The 22,587-nt window shown below is 35.2% G+C and overlaps 1 protein-coding gene across 3 annotated transcripts in view; it reads left to right on the top strand.

The window, feature by feature from the left end:
- Positions 1–22,587, top strand: part of LOC145296724 (peroxiredoxin 2-like) — a 41,734-nt gene that overhangs the window by 12,176 nt on the left and 6,971 nt on the right. For 2 of the 3 annotated variants that reach the window (XM_080142725.1, XM_080142726.1), the window contains exon 2: positions 19,203–19,366. In XM_080142725.1, the coding sequence (XP_079998851.1) occupies positions 19,215–19,366 (152 nt within the window). In that variant the 5' untranslated portion in view covers positions 19,203–19,214. Of the gene's footprint in view, positions 1–14,300; positions 14,442–19,202; positions 19,367–22,587 lie in introns of all 3 variants that reach the window. The other variant, XM_080142724.1, reaches the window with a different exon arrangement.

Below are 22,587 nucleotides of genomic sequence, written 5' to 3'. Positions count from 1 at the left end.
GTTTGTCCTCTTTTCTTATGCACACTTCTTAATTTGCATATGCGTGTTTGATTGCTGATCTTTTTGCAAACCAGCCATCCTTCACTGATGCTATTTTCCCATGTGCTCATATGCGCGGTTAGTTTTTATTTCCAGTCATGGCATCCATTTTTATAGTATTAATGAAATATCTTCAATCCTTAAAAGTTGTTTCAATATTGAATTGAGACGATTCTGCAGTGTATGAAGTTATAAATGCCTCTTTATATTATGGTTAGGTGGGAGCAATTTTTAAAAAATTTTCCTACCAATCTAATGTAAAAAAAATTGCTAGATAATTTCAGGGATGCCCAATTCGCCATAGCATTAGTTTTGAAATATGCCTGGTTTGATTCTAGACAGAAGTTAAATTAAAATGTTTTTAATTTGTGACCTTATGAAATGTAGATTGTAAGCATGTTTTGTTTTAGAAATGCCAAGAAACTACAAACGCAAAACTGAGGTCAAATATTCTACTGCTATCTTTAAGGCCAATGCTTGTTTGACGCCGGAATGTCTTGAGCTGCTAACGCTGGAGGGGTACAGAGACCCATCGATTTTAATGCAACCCTTGAGTAAACGTGTTGGCTAAGCTGTGCTAATCATCTTTGTGTTAGGTCTCTATCTGGGCCTCTTAAAACTAAAGATTTAACACATCTCAAGTTTTACCTAGACAGTTATGGCAGAACAGAATAAATTTTAAGGATCCCCTAACCAGGGATGACTAAGTTAGTAACTTTAAAGAGGTGGAACTATCCTGCTCGTTTGAAGGAGCTTGGTGTTGACTAGTCAGGACTGAGCAATTTCTAGAAACCTTCCAAACACCTTCAGGTTGACCTTGATGTAATTGCCCTTCCACAATCAGAAGAAACAAAATCTTCATTGGCAAACACAAAGCAGAGAAAACTGTTCCAAACAAAACTTACTAATGCCAGCCATACTTGAGCGACAACAGAGCTGTCGGTTAGCAAAGAAAATAGCAAATGTATTGAAGCAAGGTTTGTTGCTAGAGACGAAAGCCAAAACGTGGTTGATAACGGTCTAGACTAATCTCTCTTGTTGGTCATCTCTTGAAAGAGTACACAAGGAAGCAGTTTGGTATGCAACTTCTGACAGCTATGTGTTTACTGATCTTTAATGGTTTTTTTTTTTTTTTTTTTTTTTTTTTAAGTCTGCTAGAGTAAATAACTTTATGCATGCATTGAAAAATTTTATAATGTGCAATTTTTTTTTTTTTGTAAGAAAAATTAGTTTCTATGCAAACCTAAGTCTTCAGATTCTACCTATTTTTGTAAATATTTCTTCTTGGAGATATAAAATCCCCCGTGGAGGTGTTAACTAAGGTTAGTTTAATGCTTGTTAAATTTTAGTATATTTGAAACCTTAGATTTTTTTTATTACATTTTCACCCCAAACAAGGCAAATTGCCACTTTGGTATAGGGGGCTACTATCAGAGGCAACAACTACTGGGGTACTATGTAGGGATTTGGGCAGCAAAATGTCAGTTCACGTTACACTTGAACTTCTGCATGTCAGTACTGTTGGAAGCAGAGACCTGGAATGGAATTCCAAAGTCTAGCGGTTCTGGGGAAGAAACTATTGGAGTAGAAAGATTTTTTACATCTAGGGATCTCTACAGTGTGGGGGTGGGATTTATCAGCCTGTTTGTTTGAGGGTGCTCACGTCGTGGGGCACAAGTGATTGCAGTTCGTCAGAGCATTCACCACTAAAATACTTGTAGAATAGGCAGAGGGATGCAACATTTCATCGATGGGACAAACTGAAGCTTAGATGCCAGTTCAGTACCTATCAGGTTTGCGACTTTTTTTTAACCTTGTCAAGGAGCGAGAGACTAGTAGCAGATGCACCAGCTCAAATGTGACAGCAATACTCCATACATGGGCGAATGGTGGCCTTATAGAGGTACAGGATACTTCCAGGTGTTAGTAGTTGTCTAGCACGGTAGAGAGGCCACCTTCCTTGCAATGGCCCTGGCAATGCCTTCAATGTAATTGTTCCAACTCGTGTTTCCTGTAAATGTTAGGCCAAGGAGTTTGAAAGATGTACTCTCAGATAGTCGTTGGCCATTGCTGTAGGTGGTAGAGGGGTTCTTGTAATTATTGAATGAAACTAGTTTAGTCTTGGTGGCATTGAACGTGACTAACCATTTTTGTCCCCCATTCCACTACAGATTGGAGGTCTTCCTCTAGTGTTTCTGCCATTTCTTTAGAAATGTGTTCATTCGTCTTCCTGTCGTGCCTGTTATAGTGTAGTGTCATCAGCATATATACCATCTCAGAGGCAATTTTGTCGGAGGTCATTTATGAATATCAGGAACAATAGAGGTCCAAGGATAGAACCCTGGGGCACTCCCGCATTTATATCATTGTTTAGATGTACGATCGTTGAGGACAACCTGAATTTTTCTCTTATCTTCGGATTTAACTGAATCATAAGAATCCATTTACTAGCTTGAGTACAGTTGAAGTTAGCCAAAACTATAGCGGACCATTTCATCCTAGTGTATATATATATACTAGCAGGAAGACCCGACGTTGAATGATCAATGAAGATTTCACTTCCATATTTTTGTCATTGAAATCTGAAATCGCCCGGGAGGAAGCTTCATATGCGTCCATGCAGTAACTTTGTCCAAAATGTTATTCTACATTGCATTTTAGAGAACCTACTGCTTCTTTTATAAAATTTTATGTAAACTTTTTTTCCAGTTAATGGAAACAAGAACTCCTTAAGAAATTTACATGAGTAGCTTGAACCTACAGACCAGGTCATGCAAAAACAAAATGCACCATCAACTTACCCAACCCACAGATGACCTAGAAAAAATGACTTTACTGATAAATTAATGTAAAGGTTTGGATTATCGGGTATTCTGAAACTAAACTAAGATCACTCTACACTATTCTGTAAATTTTAAAGAAAATCTGTTCAGCCACTTCCTCTTCTATAAGGAACAAACTCTCGCACTATAAGTGTGTGCCTGACCTTGCTGGTCTTAAAATATAAATTTATGCAGATTTCTTATTAGAGCCAATTTTCTATTGAAGATTATATTGTACCTAATAGCGCTGATTTAAAAAGTTTAAATGACTTGGCTGTCATTAACTAGAACCAAAACCTTTAGCACTCCAGTTGCGTTTCTATGGTTCGAGATAAGCCAACAGATAAGATTTAAAATTAAATGACTTCCAGCTATGACTTAAATTTGTGCATGCATAAAACCAATAAAAATGTGGACAAATCGAAATGAGCAATTTGAATTTCAAATTGCCAACATTTCTGTACGTGTTATTTATTCATCCAAAAGATTTTACTCGTATAAACTATCCTTATGATCACTTTCCTGTTAATTTCAGTGTTAGATGACCTGTAGTTGAAGTTTACACATGCATACATATATTTTATTTAGATTTGGATATCTGAAATTAAAAGAAATACGCAAAATTCAAGATTTAATTCTTGAACTTTCTAGACGTGATAGCTTGTACTCTTGATTTTTAATTTGGTAAATATATCTGGCGAAATTTTAAACTATTTCGTGACCTTTGATTTCAAATCTGAATTGCAACTCTGTTCAAGGGTCTTTCCAAAAGTAAAGTCTCATATTTTTTAACCCAAATCTATGAAGACTAGAATGATATCATAGGTGCCTTTAGTGCTCCAAGATTTTTCTTTATGGTTGAGTGTCCTGCAAACTCTTCTGAAACATTTCTCTTGTTGTACTGCTGTTAGTGTATGGTGTCCAGGCTACTTCTCGAGATCTAATACGTGAATATCTAACATTTAGGATTGAACTGCCTATTTTAATTGTACATACACTATAGGATTTTTCGTTCAAAGGTGAATCTAATCTTAATGATTTCTCCCTTGATTTTATGCAATGATCACATTTTGGCATGCAATGTCTTTGATTGCAATTATGGTCTCCTTTGGAACTTGCTATTAACTTTTTCATTAGAATGATGTTGGTACTAATTTAGATTTACACTAGGTTGCAAAAAATCTGCCACATGTCACTCCAAAAATCACATGGATCAGATAATTTTTTGTAAATAAAGTCTAGTTGAATGGCATTGTCACCCTTGTATTTTGGTAAGTTAAAATGATAGGGCTGCTTCTAACTTTTTTTTTTTTTATATATTATAGCAAATAATTTTAACTTTAAGACTTGTTCTCATTTGGAGTTGTTTCAGTTCAGTCTATGTAATCTGACCTTAAGGTGTATGTTGTCGAAATCTGCACAATTTCAAATCGAACCCTCTAATTTGGCAGGGGGGGGGTAGCATTGGAATAGAAGTCCCAAGTAATTCGCTGTTGTATGTTCGCTTTCTTCCTTTTTAATCTTCAGAAGAATATTACTTTTCTAACTGAATTTTACCAAGTATTCTAACCATTATGCCATGTGTCCTTGACACTCGATGAGAACATTAGTACAAAGAATCTAATACAAATAACTAATCCTTATTTCCAAAATTCAGAAATGTTGAATGTAATGGTTGCCTTTTTGTCTTAAAAATGTAAAATAAAAATTAAGTGAAAATAACATGTAAATTTTATATGTATAAAATCTATCCATATTTCCTGACTATTTTGCAAGTTTCTCAAATGCTAAATAAAATGTTCAATTTTTGAAGGAGCACAACTACATAATAGCGAAGTTTGGAAAACGAAAATGTCTGCTTCAATTAAAGCAATATCTGCTTGGCATGTCAGAAGTGCCTAAATATTATCACTTTGTTTTTTAAATTTTAATAACTTTCATGTTTCTTTGGGAACGTGACATAAGGAAAGTAACTTGTTTATGCTAAAAACAAGGCAAAGAACAATTTAAAATTGAATAGTTATACTATTTACCTCCCCTTGGAACACTTTTTTTTTTAAGCTCATATTTTTGTGCATTGTCATCAAATGTCTTTAATTTTTTTTACTTTGCTGTTGTGAACGATTTTTGGATATATTCCTTACTGTAACACAATTAAGTAGACCATTGGTTTGCCTTAAAATTCAATATTAAAAATTCCAAATTTACATAATGTTTCACCCGTTTATCTACTCGTTTTGTGACCTTGCCATTTTAGTATATTTATTTAATGTTTGGAGCCATAAATATTGGTTGAGTAAGATAATCATTTTTTTCACAGTAACCTTAAGGTTATTCTTAGCAGCCTTGTAATTCTGGCTTCCCTTTTGTCATTTAATTCCTCACATTCCATGAGATTTTCTGACAAAGGGTGAAGAATTGTATTTTAGGTTAAACTCCAAACACTAGCTCCTTAATCACATGGCTTCATGCCTTGTCTAGAGCATTTTCTCTATAAATGTATGCCATAAATAAATCCACTTCAAACATAATGGCTTGAATTATATATATATATATATATATATATATATATATATAATGTATGTATGTATGTATGTATGTATATATGTTTTCAATTTTGATTAATTACCCTAACATTACAATCTTAACTGATCTTGTCAGTAGTCTTTCTTAGAATGGCATAATCATAAATTCCTTGATCAAAATGAACATTCTTTTGTAACTATGCCAACACTTATAATTTATAGTTTTTTAGCTTGAAATAAAATCTTCACATTGCCTCATTTCTATTTACTTCCTACCCTATAATAGCAAATTTACTGTTTTAATCTAAAAAACAAAAACAAAACCCAATTTCAAGAGGGAAAGGCTAATTGAGATGGAACTATTAAAAACCTGGTCTTTGAATCATGCCCATCCCTTTGAAACTTGGTGATGCTAGGAGGCAGTGGCTTTGAGTTTTTCATTCAAAAGAAATTGCTTGATTACTGCTTCATGTTGCTAAGTATTAGTTTTGGGTATCAATTCTGAAACTAGCGACTCGAAACTAAGTATAGTGGCTTTGTATCTTGCGTCTCCTACCAAAGTGGTTGGAATTTCCTCTTGGTATATTCCAAGATAATTTGACTCTGTGGCAGAGCACAGAACTTATTTTACTCCCTACCCCTCCCTTAATGAAAACAAAAGGAGCCACCAAGAGACTGTCTTGATAAAAAGCACCACTTCCATTACGTCAGTCTTTCTCTTAAAACTGACATTTGATCAGATTTTCTTTATTGATGTGCAATGTAATTATAAACGAGTCTTGTTTAAACTTGTTTGTAGCATTTCTTTGTAGGCGTGAATCTTGTTCATGAAATTTTACTTGTCTTCAAAGGAATTTCTATTTTTGCTATTGTGTTTTATCAAAGTTAATGATTAGGACAAAATATTTTGTTTTGACTCTTGAGTGTGTATCCATTTTGATATCTTATATGCTTTTATATAGTGATGTTATCGGTTGATTAACTGTATCTGTGTTGGATATATACTCGTCAAAACAATATTCTGTTGTCATAGCCCTAGTGATTCAGTTTTATTTTTATGATTATGCAAATTCTTTCCTTCCTCATTGAATTTTATGGACAAATTTATAGTAAAAAAAAAAAAAAAAAAAAAAAAAAAAATTTGACCATAAATTTTGTTCAGTCAAACCTTTTTATCTCTTACGATGAGTTTATTTTTTTCTTGATTTTAGAGGATCAACTGATCCTCTCTAACAAGTTTCTTCTCCCCACGTTAAACTTTAACCTCTTGCACTTTAAATTCAAGTCTCTATTAATTGGCTTCCTACCACAACTTCAGAAAGATTTTCCTTTGTACACATAGGATCAAATTGAGTCTCCATGAGCAGTTTTCAAGAACTTCCTATCTGTGGAAGTAATTGTTAGTAATTGTTTTCAGTCGATTAATCATTTAATCCTTTCATATTTGTCATGAAATAGTGGCTTTAATTTTCACATAAATGATTAAACACCTTGAATTGCTGAGTACTTATTCGATGGAATCTTCACCTCCAGGAGTTTTTTTTTTTTTTTTTTTTTTTTTTTTTTTTTTTATATATATACTAGTCTAAACCTTAAGGTTTCAAAATGCTTTTTTTTTTTAAGCATTGATGGCAGAATTGTTGGTAGGTTGCAATGTGCATGCACAATATGGCAATGAGAAGTATATTTTGACTAGTCATGGGATGATCTCTGTAAACTCTATTCTGATACTTTAAGATCTCTACATATTTAGTCAGTTTTCTTAACCTCACCTTCACCCCAAACAAGGCCAATCGCTACTAATTGGGAACGTGCCTAAAAAGATGTTTGTAATTACATTTGAACTTCTGCATATCAATACGGGAAGGGAATTCCAAAGTTTAGCTGTTTGAAGGAGGAAGCTATTAAAATTGAAAGCTTTCGGGCATTTAGGAACCTCAAGTGAAGGGGTGTGATTTTGCTAAGCAGGAGCTGATGTATAAATTGATTTAAAAAAAAAAAATTTGTTTTCGTTAGTATGAGCAATGAAATTTTTTTCTCTTAATAAATCGTTTTTGACATCAGAAAATAGGCAAATTTTTCTGATACCACTATGTATTTTTCCTCCATTTCCATTAGTTGTCCATTAGATGCAATGGTATTGAGTTTAAATTTTGATACCATTTTTGCAAGTGATTATAAGAGTTAGGAATGGATGGATTAAGTTCAGAGAACTTCTGTCGTTACTAACCAGGAAAGCATTGCTGTTGTCGATCAGGCGAAGAGTTCATCAGGTGTGTGTATGCAATGATGTGAAATCTGAGGATGAGGACGGTGAATGTGAGTAGATCTAGCATAGATCTAATAACCTTGGTCAGATTGAATCAGATCTATAGATCTGTGCTGTCAAAAGAATGAAGAGTTTTAGGGTTGCTACTGTAGAACAGTTGAGGTAGCAGGTTTGGTTCACAGGTTAAGGCCATGGGAATAAGTGATAAGACTTGGAAGGATAATGATCTGGCCAACAATTGGCAGCATGTAAAACTTCATCCCAAATACGAAAAATTCATCTAAAAACAATGGAATGTTTTACAATGTTTAAACGGTGAAATCACAATTCAGTGATTGGCAAACAAAATCTGTTCCTTGTACTTTTCTTTTTTCCATATTTTCGCATCTTTATTCTGATTGATTTTATTCTCTAGCCCCCCCCCCCCGGCATTTTTATGCAGCCATCAATTTGATAACGCAACTCTAATTCTATTCATAACTTTGTACAAATAGCAGTTGGAATTGTTTCTAATCGACATGTTTTCTGTGAAGTATTTCTTGCACTTATCTTGGTGTTTGCTCGGGCAAATAAAGCTCTTGAAAACCCATTTTCTTTTTTCAAACAAACTTGCAAGTATTTGTTCTGTGGGTAAATGGAAAGTGTATTCAGTACTTGAAAAGGATGAGATTCTTCTAGAATTAATCGTTTGTGTCCTGTGAACATCTGTACAAATGTTTGAATTAAGAAATGCTGACGATAAGCCTATAAAAGCTCTCTAGCACTTACCTATACAAGTTGTGCATTTTCACTCTGATAAGTCATGTTTTAGAACATGGCTGCAAGACGTTCGATGTAATTATGTTAGTTTATTTTTTAAAAGGTTGGAATTTTAACAATGGTATTAAACGTTATCAGGTTTTCCCTAAAGTTTGTGCTTTAGATGGTCAACAAACCAATTTTATTTGTTGCTGAAAGCAAAAACAATATTACATGTCAAATACTAACATGCGTCACAATCACGTTGACACACTGGTTCTCGCCAGATCACTGAAGTTAAGCAACATTGAGCTTGGCCAGTACCAGATGGGTGACCATTTGGGAAGGCAAGGTGCTGTATGTATGTTCTGGGAAGGTTGGGCGTGGAGCCAGCACCCTCACCCTGTAAAAGAACTCCTCGCTACAAAAACATCTACAAAAGTTGTAGATGGCCTATGCCCCTCAAGGGATATGGATGGAAATACTAACATAAATCTGAGAACTATTGCTTTAGTAAAAATAATCTATCGCTCTACGCTACAAATGTTGGAAGCCATTAACGATGTAATCTAAAATATGCTGAGTTATGCCCCCTACCTGTAAACTCTTCACTGTCTACATTTTAACAAGTAAAAACTGCTTAATGTCAGACATTTGTAGAATCAAAATCATGCATTGAGTTTTAAATTTTAAACAGTTTAGCATATCTTTTAATCTTTAAGGGGGGTGGACATAAAATCGGTGTTCAACTCCTGCTTGGAGAATTAATTTTACTTTACTTTTTATATATTAAATGAGTTATTCTAAACTTTTCAAGTTTAATTTTCTGTAAATTTTTTTTTTTTTTTTTTTTTTTTTTTTTTTACCCTAAACAAGGTACATTGCCACTTTGATGTAGGGGGCACATGCTACACGGGCACTAGGTGGGGAATTGGGCAGCAAGATGTCGGTTCACGTTACAGTTGGAAGCAGGAACCTGGCAGGGAGTTCCAAAGTTTAGCGGTTCTGGGGAAGAAACTACTTGAAGAAAACTCTTACATCTAAGGATCTCTACTGTGAAGGGGTGGGATTGTACTGTTTGTCAGGGGTATTTACATAGCGGGGGTACAAGTGCTTGCAGTCCGGAACATTCACCTTGTAGAACAGGCAGAGGGATGCTACATTGCGTCGATGGGACAGGTTGAAGCTTGGATGACAGTTCAAGACCTATTAGGTTGGCGACTCTTTTGAACCTTGTCTAGAAATGAGACTAGTAGCAGATGCACCAGCCCAAATATGACAATACTCCATATATGGGCAAATGGTGGCCTTAGGTACAGGATACTTTCAGGCATTAGTAGCTTTCTAGCATGGTAGAGAACCTTTTTCGCAGTGGTCTTGGCGATGCTCTCAATATAATTGTTCCAACTCATATTTCCTGTGTACGTTAGGCCGAGGAGTTTAAAGATGTGCTTTCAGATAGTCTTTGGCCATTGCTATTGGTGGTATGGAAGGTTTTTTAGTTATTTAAGGAAACAAGTTTAGTCTTGGCAGCTTGTGACCATCCAACTTTTTTTTTTTTTTTTTTTTTTTTTGTCATAATTCCACTGCAGATTGAAGGTCATCCTCTAGTGTTTTTTTTTTTTTTTTGTTCATTTGTTTTCCTGTCGTGTCTGTTATAGAGCGTGGTATCATCAGCATATATACCCATCTCGCAGACAATTTTGTCAGGGAGGTCATTTATGATTATGAATAAGAGGTGGATAGACCCCGAGGTACTCCCGCATTTGTATCATATTGGTTGGATGTAGGGCCATCGAGGACAACCTGGATTTTTCTCTTAAGGATTTAATTATGTTAAAGATTCTTCCAGTGATACCGTATGATCTGATTTTTCTAAGACCTTCATGCCATACCCTGTCAAAGCTCTTAGATATATCTAGAGCTACCGCTCTACCCTCCCCTGCTTTGTCAAGTGAATGGTATATACGCTCAGATTAGTTAGAATGTCTGCTGTGGAACGGGCTTGCCTAAATCCATATTGTTGGTCGGTCAGAAGTTTAGCATCTGTAAGGTGATGGACTAGAGCTTGGTTAATTATGGACTCAAATATTTTGGCCAAAAGTGGGAGGAGGCTAATGGGGCGGTAATTTACTGGGTCAGTTCTTTCGCCAGAATTCTTGAAAACTGGTACCACAGAAGCAGTTTTCCAGCTGGCAGGAAAGCAAGATTCATTAAGGCATTTGTTGTAAAGTTTGTAGAGGATTGGAGCTACTTAAGCAGAACTTTTTTAATAGCACAGCTGGGATGAGATCTGGTCCACATGCTTTTGCAGTGTCAAGATTTTTTTATGATAGCATGCACCTGAGTCGGGGTGATTTTCAGATCGTCAAGTGTGGCGTCTGTCTGCAAAGGAAAGTCTGGGATAGGGCGGTTAGCATGGTCTAGTGTGGAGTTGGAGGCAAACTGACTGGCAAGCATGTTAGCCTTCTCAGTTGCTGAGCAAACAACTTCATGATTGTTGGATAGTGGAGGATTGCTACACTGTAGATTTTCCAGAAGTCACGGGTTTCTAATTTCTGAGCTTTGATGCGTTTTTTTGGTGGTTTCAGCAAATTTTCTTAGCTATCGCTATTTCTTTATTACAGTTACTCTTGGCTTCTATATACTATGTTTATATATGGATTTGTCGGTTAAATCTGGTATGTGTGCTGCCTGTGCGCGATGGCAGCTGCACATGTGGAAGTAAACCATTGGGAGAGTGGGGCTTGCTATAAAATTTTCGCGTGTGGGCATTGCTTAGATTGCTGTTTTGAACCATTCAGTGGTCTCATTTGAACACTGTTCAGCAGGAAGTGAAAAGATATTTCGCCATGGGGCGTCTCTAATGAGATCCCTGATGGCTTCCCAGTCAGCCTTTTTATATCTCATTTTTTTGAACAATGGCTCTTCCATTTTGGCTCTTGAGTTCAGGGTGATTTCAACTATTATCACTACATGATCAGCATTCCCAAATGGGTTGTGGGTGTTCGTAACACAATCGTCAGGAACTGTGGTCAGAAACAGATCTACAACTGATGCATGTTTTTCTTGCTGGTCAGGGAAACGTAACCATCTGACAGGAATGAGATAAAGAAGCTGTGCGTTGTGGTACCAGCTGCGTCTGTAATTAGAGAATCCAAGCCAGTTACTGTGGTGGACATTGAAGTCACCAAATACATAAACTTGTGCGCTAGTGTTGAGGGGAAAGTGCTGTATCTATGCTGTCAGACTTTGTTTATTAGGGTACAGTCCTGGGTCGAGGGAGAGCGGTAGAGAAAATAAAAGTAACTAATATTATGTTGCATGTTAAGTCTAAAGCACATAAAGGCTTGATCGTCCGATTCTAGTTTTCTTTCTCTAGTCAAGGGGAGGGTGTTTCGAATATAGACTCCAAGCCTGTGCATATGTCTGTCAGTCCTTACGGCAGTGGGAGATATCCGGGCATGTTAAAGTAGTTAGAGGGGATGGAGGAGTGTAGGTTAGTCTCACTTAGTGCTAAGATATCCGGGGTGTTTGTTAGAAATGTTCAACGTCATTTAAATTAGTTCTAAGCCCACAGATGTTCATAAATGCAATCCTCAAGGGAGGAGGCAATTTGGTTTTAGTTTTGTCCTGGTTTAAGCGTAATTTTAGATTGTACTGTCTTTTTTTTTTTTTTTTTTTTTCTTCCTTAGTTTCAGTTTAGGTAAGGGGGTGCTGAACAAGTGGTTATGCAAAACACCAAGCATGCAACACAAGTAGACCATCAGATGACCTTCCATCTACTAAGACTCTGGCCTCAAAAGCCCACCGGGGATGAGTGCAGGGTCCCTTTCCATGCGCGACATGGCACTATAAACATCCCAATATTATTCAACTGTTGATGGAGCAGCCGCTCTAAGCGCTACCAAAGAATTAGGACTCCTGTACTACCCGTCGGGAACGGCAGCCAGGAACTGTCAATCCAGTACCCTCAACCCATTAGACGATGGTCAACCCAATCTACTTATACTGGCATTATGGTGTTCAAGCACTCACAAGTGCCCAGTTTAGAGGGGGATGGGATGTGTCCGGAGAGGGGGAAAACTGTTCGTTTTCCTAGTCAGGATACAAGATCGACCACTGAGTGTTTCTGTCAAATCCCTGTGATTCCACCTCTATACCTGGCTAATAGGTAAAAGAGTATGGAAGCCGGGCGATAGACAGTGCCTATCTACTCCTTAAGCAGTTTAGGTTTGCAGACCGGTAATTTGAGTCACCAGCTCTAGGAAGGATGCCCTCCAAGAATGGAGGGGCCTCCCTCCCCTTAGGTTTAGCTTCAGTTTTCTTTCTCCTTGACGGATGACCTGGGTAGATCTATGGGTCCAACACCGAGAGGGTTTACCCCGCACCTGGGTCCTAATCCAGGTATTTCTTCAAACCGGCGTGGCTAATGAATGTTACTAGGTTAGTTTGTAAAAGTTTGTCTACTGAAAAATTACACTCCTGAAAGTGATTAAGGGACATTGCTATTACATTGTTACTGGAGGAGAGGGTGAATAAAAGTTCATGCAGCGAAAGCAACTATATTTGCAACAGGTCGGTTGAAAAGAGTTAAGATATGGTTTAATATTTTTCCTTTAAATTTAGAAAAATTTTTTAATTTGTTGGCTTAGGAATAGGATAACGCGTTACAGAGCAACTTTATATTAAGCGTGTGTTAGTAGCAGCTTAGAAAGAGTAGACTTAGTTTTTAAGAGGATTAACTTACAGAATTTTTAGAATTTATAGTCAAGTAAAATTTAGTTATAGAAATTTTTTTATTTAACATGCAAATTAGACAATGGCAGTCGTCTTGGAGGAAATGAATATATTGGATATACGTAGCACACAAGAGAGGGGTGTTTCTACCATAAGACTGGTGCGTCGGAATTCGTAGTTAACGACAGTCAATTAGGTCAGGTACAAGGCATTGTGTATCTATTCAGAAAGTCAGTGACATATCTAAGATCACTGTATATTTTGGGTACATATATAATTGAAAGTAAGGGAAACTATATTCCGTGGTTTGTTTAGAAATAGCAAGGAAGCCACATATTCAATACAAGTTAGTTTATAGTCATTGTAGATATTAAGTATATTACTTAGTCGTAAGTTCTAGTGTGTTGGGGGGGGGTCTAGGTTTCTGAAACTTCTGGGATTTGCTTTGCATAGGCTTTTTTTTCCTGCTAGCTTACTTGGAATAGAAGAGTGAAACGGTATTTTGCCTATAATACATATAACGTATTCCAGCTTTAGTCAAGATAAGGTTGGCAAAAAAAAAAAGACAAAGATTATACATAAATACAAATAAAATATAAATAAAAACAAAAACAAACCTCACAACTTGTTGCTTCGCTCTTTGTATATTCCAATTTCTACCATGTTGCTCCCAAAGCTGTCCTTGAATTAAGGCTATTTTTTTAAGTTGATTTTGTAAAACAAAAGATTTAATTTTAATATTTAAACGGTGAAGTTTTGGAAATCCTTCATCGAAAAATGACTTCTCGCTCATAATCTGGTGATTGCAAAAGACTCCAAGATGGTGATTAAATTTGTTACAAAATTTGAATTTTGTAATGCGCTTTTTTCTTTTTAGACTGGTTTTTAGGGATTTTTCTCTACATTTTTGTATTAACCCCTTTTAGGGGTCAGCCCCATGGAGAGGAATAAAATATTTCCTAACATTTTCTCTATTTTCAAATTAATCTGAAATTTTTTGCAAAGATGTGACCAAACTCTTTAATCTCTTTAAAAAAGAAAAAAAAAAAAAAAATCTCGTTCTGCAATACTAGATCGTCTCACTTTAAAAATGATCCTACTGGAGATAATGAAGCTCTTTGCTATTGAGTATTATTTTTCTTGTATAAACCCCCTTTATTTCTTCAGAATTATCCAATGTCCATTGCAATAGATCCACCCTCATCCAAGCGAATCGGAGATGATAGTTTACCCCTTCCTTCATCAAAACGAGCAGATCAAAGAGACAGGGATTATGAAAGCTCAACATCCCAGTTTGAGTGTCAGGGAGTAGGTTCCTTTCTTTTTATTGTATGAGCTTACTTTTGTCCAACAGCTCTAGTCTCGGGAGTAAATTAGCTGGACCCCTTATTGAAGTGGGTTCAAACTGAAAGCTTTGTAATGATCTCTTCTGCAAGATTGATTTGTACTCTTCCCATCTGGCAATAAGAAAGCATGTTTTTTTTTTTTTTCCTTCCCTCTCACCTTTTTTCTTGGTATAGTTTTAGTTCTCTTGGTACTCCTCCCTCCACCACGATTTTCAACTTAGTTGCTTTTTGCATGTGACTAACTTGCATGAGTTTTTACTAATTTCCTTGAACACAGATGCTCAGTCATGTTCTTAGCACATTGGAAAATGTCCTTTTTAATTTTGTCATTAGTCTCCCCCCCCCCCCCCCCCCGGGGAGAATCTAAATATTTATTTTTTACCTCCTTGCTACAAGGATCGCTCGTTTCTAAGCCATCTACATTTTTCTGGGAAAAATTTAGAAAGTGTAACTTAATTTAGGGCGAAGAGGTCAAACTGTCACCCCCCCCCCCCCCTCTGCATTCTCCCTAATAGTCAGAAACGTTGCAAAATATAAATTTATATAGTTCATTCTAATCATAGATATTAAATTTTACGGGAATTCTGTACCCAAGGGATCACTTAAAGATGGGAAATGTAAATCTTGCACAATGTAGAAACTTGACTCTTCTATTATTCGGAAAAGTTTGCTTTAAAATTTCAGAATAGAAAATACTCTCAGTTAAAAAGGCTGTACCTTTGTAGTTCACTTTATTTTGAACATTTCAATTGTTTCCCTTGGAAAATTTTACATAAAAAATACATGCTTAGATTTTATGTAGATTCTATAAGCTTCCTTTCTATAAGAACACTTCACTATTTCAAGCTAATTTAATTTTACAGCATAACTTTTTTTAATCATGCTGCTTATGTATATGCAATACCAATAGTAAAGTTAACTGTTGTACAAGATACTTCATTAATTAACCATACCTTTTAAAAGATTGGTGCTTTATCTAAAACAAGCTTCATCCCATTAAAAAAATTTTTTAATGGGATGAAGTAAAAATTAGAATAGTGGAGTATAAAAGTACTCTAAGTGTCGCAAAATCTGAAAGTTACATCAACCAAAACTTTGAAAATTGACATTCGATGAACAGTAGTTCGAATCCAAATAGGAATAATCTCCAATAATCTCCAAACTTCAGAAATCCAATATAGTTGACATTTTTTACGTTTGATATTTTATCAGTCTTTCACAGATTTTCCCTTTTTATAGATTTTCATGTATACTAAGTGTTACGGTATTGTCTGGGAGTCCTGAAAATTAATTCCCTCAAGTAGATCAGATCAAATTCACTGCAAATCTGAAATGAGTTTTCATGAGCTTGTGCTCATAAATTTTAGTCTTAAATATTTCACAAATTGTATCTGAATTTTCGCTAGGGGCTCCCTCCATGTATAACTTTTTGCATAAGATTAAATATAGCCTATATTTAAACCCTTGTGCTTTGCAACTGTTTCAAAATATATAATCTGTAAATTGGTTTAGGAGTGAATCCTTTTGAAAATCATCCAAAATATAGCAGACCTTGTATATGAAAAACCTTTATTTTGATAACTTCAAGGGTTGTTACATTTTTACAGCGTTTCTAATCTGAAATCCACATTTGTTTCAAGTATTTATTCAATGGGCATTGAATTGCTCTAATTTTAATTTCCACTGTATGTGCAAGCTGAGATAGGGCATCCTGCCAGATGCCAGACATTCAGCCACTATTTCATAAATTCCGACTGAAACCTTAAGATTAACTGTCGTAAGTGCAATTGTTTGGATTGCTGTTGCACTTGGGTCACCAGATATTTGCAAGATAGTTTTCTTTAAATTATTTTCAGGAGTCCAGTTGTTCCTATAATTACTGGAATAATGGGAATCTCAAGATTCCATTGCAGTAAAAAAAAAAAAAAAAAAAAAAAAAAAAAAATTGGTAGATACATCAACTCATTGTTTTGATTTTGGATGTTTGTGCTTTTGTTTGCATCTTGATAATCCAGTTTGGAGTAGAACTTTTTCTTTTTCTAATTGAAAGCAAGTTTTGGTTGCTTCTTGAAAGATGTGGAACTATGGGAGTCCCAAATTAACAGGAAAATTCTTTGCTGGATACATAACAATATCATAGATGTACAGAAAATAAAATTTGAATTAAAAAAAAAATAAATAAATAAATTCAAATTTATAGTGAGATCCCACTCAGAACTTGCTACTTTTTCTTCAGCACAAGAGATTAAAAATTTGATCATTGTGAATGTGTGATGGTTGCTTCTAATCAAGTTTTTTTTTTTTTTTTTTTTTTTTTTTTTTTTTTCTCTCCCCCAAATGCTTATCTATTTTTCTCTCTATATGTTACATTATCTGAGCAAGTACATAGTTGATCTTTTAAGAGCAAAATGTGTCCTAAGTTGAAGTTCCTCATGCTATGCTTGAATAGATTATATTAAAAAGTAAATCTTTGAAATTAGAAAGCGCTGCCTGAAAAAAAAGCTTCTGAATTTTTCCCTGTCAGGACTTATCTTTTAGTTGACCTTTGATAACTAAATATTTTCATTTGTTAACCAAATAGAAGTTACTAGCAAACCCCTTGTGATTTTTGGAATATGACCTCTTCGTTCTGTGACATGTATGTACAAAGATTTTTACATTGTTTATAAATAATTCTATATATGCAACAAACTTAATGTTGAGACTTTAATAAACGTTAGAATTTCTTTCCCCCCCCCCCCCCCCCGTTTGTGTCTTTTTTTTTTTTCTTTTAAAGTGTTCTATTGAAATTTTTAATTAAATAATTTGACTGTGCTCATTTTAAATGTTCAAAAGATTTTTACTCGATAAGATTGTTGGTGAAACAATCACCAAAAGATATGCGTCATTTCTAGTCGCCACTTGCAAGTATTTGTTCTGTGGGTAAATTGAAGAAAAAATAATTGAAAAAATCACTTGCAAGTATTTGTTCTGTGGGTAAATTGAAGAAAAAATAATTGAAAAAATCACTTGCAAGTATTTGTTCTGTGGGTAAATTGAAGAAAAAATAATTGAAAAAATCACTTGCAAGTATTTGTTCTGTGGGTAAATTGAAGAAAAAATAATTGAAAAAATCACTTGCAAGTATTTGTTCTGTGGGTAAATTGAAGAAAAAATAATTGAAAAAATCACTTGCAAATGCAACTTTCAATTTTAATGTAAAGCCCTCTCTGTAAATTTCCGTGGTCTCTCCTTGACAAACACCTCCCTTTTGAAATGCAGGTTAGCATATGCATTTATGAAAAACTATGAAATGTCCTTGAGGTGTGACTTAGTGGTTAACTACTGAAAACCTGCAAGTGCAAAGTTGAAATCCAGTGCATTCTTCAGAAATACTTCCAAAATTTACCTTGTGTCTAACTTGAAAAAGAGCTAAATAATTAGGATGTAAATATCCTAATCCTATGGTGCTTTGTCCTGGATATGACCTTAAACTATATAGTGGTGAGGCCCCAGCTTGCGGGCTTTGGGGAGTGTGGAGCCACCCTTTAATTGCCATTGCTCACAGGTCCACTCTGACCTGGAGTAGTAGTACCTGTTAGGGTTCCAACTATGGGTAAAATAGAAACCGACTTGAAAGCAAATATATTCTATTAAAAAAAATTTCCGAATCTTTGGATTTGGCATTTAAATAACCTGAAAAGAGTTGATATGCTGTAAAACAACCAAACCTATGGTTCTCCAGCTCTGCAGACCACTTGCTCATTGTTTGCCCTGGTCTATCATGCTTTTCTTTTCAGTTTTGTTTATTCCTTCTTGCTTTCCTGCATTTCTATTTCTATGAATGCCATTCCTTATTTAAATCAATTTTTAATCTCTACTAAATCAAATTAACGCTTACCTAAACTGAATGCATCAAGCTGCTTTTTTTTTTTTTTTTTTTTTTTTTTTTTTTTTTTTTTTTTTGAAAGCTTAATTTGAATTTTATAGATTAGGAATAATCATTGATATTTAGGTTCTTTGGACTACTGTTCTCATCTTGGAGTTTTATTTTCATGTTTCAGAAGTAACCCAATCTTCAAGTGTATCTTGTCGAATTCTGAAATCCAAAAGGACGTGGCTTAGCAGATGAAGTACTTGGTGAAATTAAGTTGTAAAATTACTTTTTTTTAGAGGTTAAAAGTTTGATCCTCAATATGGGTGAATACAATCCCAAATGACTTGGGACTTCTACCTAATATCTGTAGAATAAATAAAAGGTCCCATATGAAATTCTGTAAAGATTCCGAAGTGACAGATTTCTGAATGCAACAAGGCTGACCTGAAGATCAGATAACTGAAACGTGAAAATAACACTAAAAGATAAGAATAGCAATCTAAAAATACAACTCCTTCAAATCAAATTGGCAATAAATTATTTTTTTATTTTTTTTGCAAAATTGCAGGAATTTTGTCATTTATATTTAGGTATTTCCTTATTGTTGAATTTATTTGTAAGTTAAAATTTTAATTCAAATTAACAATGTTATTCTGTCATTCTTTCCACTCTGTAGCTTCTGTTCATGGTTTAATGTTCAGGAGAGAAATCTGTACAAACTAGATTTTTACCATTTGTAACTCTGAATTTGTAAATATTTGTAGCCATTCTCATTTAAAATAGTTGACATAAAAACTAGTAAAATGAATTTGAGCTGTGAAATATTGCTATATTGACGGATTAATTTTTTTTTTTTTTTTTTCTCAGAACTCTGAAAATATGCAGGTGTGCAAGAACTTGATTCCCATTTTTCCTTCTGAGCCAGCACCTGACTTCAAGGGCACAGCTGTTGTCGATGGAGAATTCAAAGATATTAGTCTCTCAGACTATAAAGGAAAATATTTGGTACTCTTTTTCTACCCATTAGACTTGTGAGTGTTAATTTTTTTTTCTCTTAAAATTGTTTCAAATATCTTATGAACAGATAGTTTGATACAGATCTGAGGAACCTTTCAAAGAGTAGGTTGATATGAAATGTTTGACATTAGTTTCTAGAAGCAATCTTTATATCTGTTGCATGTGGACTTGTATTTATCTTATGCACAAATAAAGCATTTACACAAGTATTCAGCTGGCACCAGAACATGTAGTAAAAGTTTGGATAACATTTACTTAACTTCAGATTTGTTTTACAAGGGTCGTTCCAAAAGTTTTTCTTTCAAAAACTAAAACTTGTTGAAGAGCTATGAAGATAGGAGTGGTACTATTTTAAAATAACCCCCCTTTTTTTTTTTTTTTTTTTTTTTTTTTTTTTTTTTTTTGTCACTGTTAATGCATTTTTACTCATCTCTTTTGATGCTTCAATTGTAAAAGTGCTTTATAACTCGCATCTGTTGCCAATCTGAACCCATCTAACTTTGACATCTATTGCGTCGGCTTCGGAGGTGTTCAACAGGTGCCAGTGAATGTTGATCAGTTAAATTTTTCATACATGGATGAATTTATTGGACTTTTCATCAGAAAGTCCATGACAGGGTTGGTTGCTTTGGTCAATATCTACAGTAAAGTTTGAGGTTATGAAAGCACAAATTCAGTTCCCCTCTGATCCATTTGGGCAGAAAGTTTAAAAAGACATGCCTTTTGGAACATCCCTCGTAATTTAAAAATTATCCAAATTCTTTCATAAAAAAAAACTTGTATATAAATTACTTTTGTATTTATATAAGTGCAAATGCTAATCTGAGTTCAATTAACTCTTGTCCTCGAGTGACCGTTAGGTCTTGATAAGCTTTTTTTAAAAATTTTTTTTAGTATTAGAAAAAAAAATCTAACCTAGTCTGTTTAGCATTACTCTGCCTCTTATGTCTGGTTGTTATTGCAAGAAGCACATGTGCCACAATGAATCTACCTTTCCAGGAATAATTTTCTTAATGTCATAGGAAATGATTATTGGTTGAGCAATCTTGTAGAGGATAGTAAGACTGCAACAAGATGGTCGACATGGTGTCTTAATGGTCATGAGAAACATCAAATGGAACTCGGTAAATAGTTTTTAAACTAATTTAATTATTCCAGATAGATTAATACATATAAGATAGTTTTATTGGCGTTAATCTAAGTGGCTACATCTGTCCGTTTGTTGCTATATTTTCAAACGATCTCCAGGAAGTCGCAGAGCAGCTCTAGAGGTCTCAAATGATTGGCTTTTTTGAAGGGTGGTTCTTTTATGGGTCTTCATCTGATTAAAATTTTAAGTAGTCAAAAATGAGTCAATCAAAAAAAATCGTTAAACATTTTGTACATTCATCTTAGGTTATTAATTTAATTGGTTTATATGCGGGTCACGTCTGTGGTAACACCACCAGCTTTGAATACTAGTTTAGATTTTGATTCTAGCTGATGGCACCTAAATACTTTTTACTTTTGAAATCACGACTCCATAATATATACGAAATCTGGACAAATTAAAATATCATTTAAGCATATTTTATGCCCAAGCAAATTTTAATTATTTTTAAGAGCAGCGTTTGCTATTCCATATGGGCTGGAATTTTGTAATTTATATTTAGATATTTTTCCTGATTGTTTAAAAAAAATTTTGTAATTCAAATTAAAATGTTAATCTGTGATTCCTTTCACTCCGTAGCTTCCTTTCACTCTGTAGCTTCCTTTGTCTTCATGTATAATGTTCAGGAGAAAAAATCTATGCAAATTAGCCAGTGCTACGGTTTTATTACAGCTGAATCTTGAGTGTTCAGTTTAACACTTCCCAAATCTTTATCTACCTTCCCATGTAGACCAGATGTCTGTTTAATAGAGGTGGGTACTGTACCGAAGAAGGTACTTTGACCAGTTACAAAAAAGTCTAAAAAGTTCTTGCAGCATTCCTTTGCTAGTAAGAGCACTTTGGACAAGACGATAAACCAGTCTTGTCTTTTATATAGTTGCTGCTTGGAGAACACATCAAAGGCTGTAAATGACAAAGTTCTCTCTGATTCTCTCTCCTCTGATCTCGAGCGCGTGGTTCAGTGGGGGAAGATGTGGCTGGTTACCTTTAATGTATCCAAAACCAAACTCCTATCCTTACATCATCAACGCTATGATCCCCAGCTGGCATCAATTGTGATGGATGGCTCTCGTCTGGGCGAGGCCCCATGTTTTGACAAGCTTCTGGGTTTGACCTTTACTCCTGATCTGAAATGGAACACATACATCAAGTCTGTTGCCAAGGTCGCTGGAAAGATGGTGGGAGCCTTCTACCGCTCCAGAAGATATCTCCCTACTGATGCAATTCTCTATCTATATAAAAGCCAAGTACGTCCAAGGATGGAATACTGTTGCCATATCTGGGCAGGAGCTGCTAAAAACAGCCTATCCTGCCTTGACAGAGTACAAAATAGACTTCATGGCTTAGTGGGGGATGCCCTTTTCTCTACTCTGCAACCTCTCTCCCACAGAAGAGACGTTGCAAGCCTGTCCTTGTTTTATCGTTATTTCCATGGCAGATGCTCGTCTGAACTCCAATTGCTGGTCCCCCCCCTCGCCAATCTTTCATGAAAAACACCAGTCTAGCTGAATCCACTGTGAAAAATTTCCCCCACTCTATATCTGTGCCTAAATCAAAACGCGGATTCCATGAACAAAGCTTCTTTCTTAGAACTGCATGCCTGTGGAACTCTGTTCCATCTGCCTGCTTCCCTCCAGACTACAACTTGGATGTCTTCAAGTCCAATGTTAACAAATTCCTAATGAACCGCCCCCTTAAGTAAACACTTCATCAAATCTCCTCCCTAACGTAATGTACTTGCAATAACCCTTATCCCTGAGTGGCTTCCGGGCCTTGATAAGTGGTGATCACTGTAAAATTAAAAAAAAAAAAGTCTAATGCTGTAGATGAATCCACTTGTATTGCAAATTATCTCTGAAAACTAGATATTTTCATAGTTTACATGTACAAGTTAGTTGTTAGTCTTTCTGAAAGACACTTCAGACGAAAGCTTGCAGAACCAGTTTCAAAATTAGTTTTTTGAAACATCAAAATGAATGCACTTGTTGAATTTTCTTTCTGCTAACTGTTTTCTACCTACCTTCATTGTTCTTTTCCAGATTATCGTTGGCCTTAATTGTCTTGTTCTTAACTCCTTTAAGTAGC

The sequence above is a fragment of the Euprymna scolopes genome, chromosome 17, assembly GCF_053919585.1.
Source record: "Euprymna scolopes isolate OS-2025 chromosome 17, ASM5391958v1, whole genome shotgun sequence".
Lineage (NCBI taxonomy): Eukaryota > Metazoa > Mollusca > Cephalopoda > Sepiida > Sepiolidae > Euprymna > Euprymna scolopes.
This window is presented reverse-complemented; position numbering and strand designations above follow the sequence as displayed.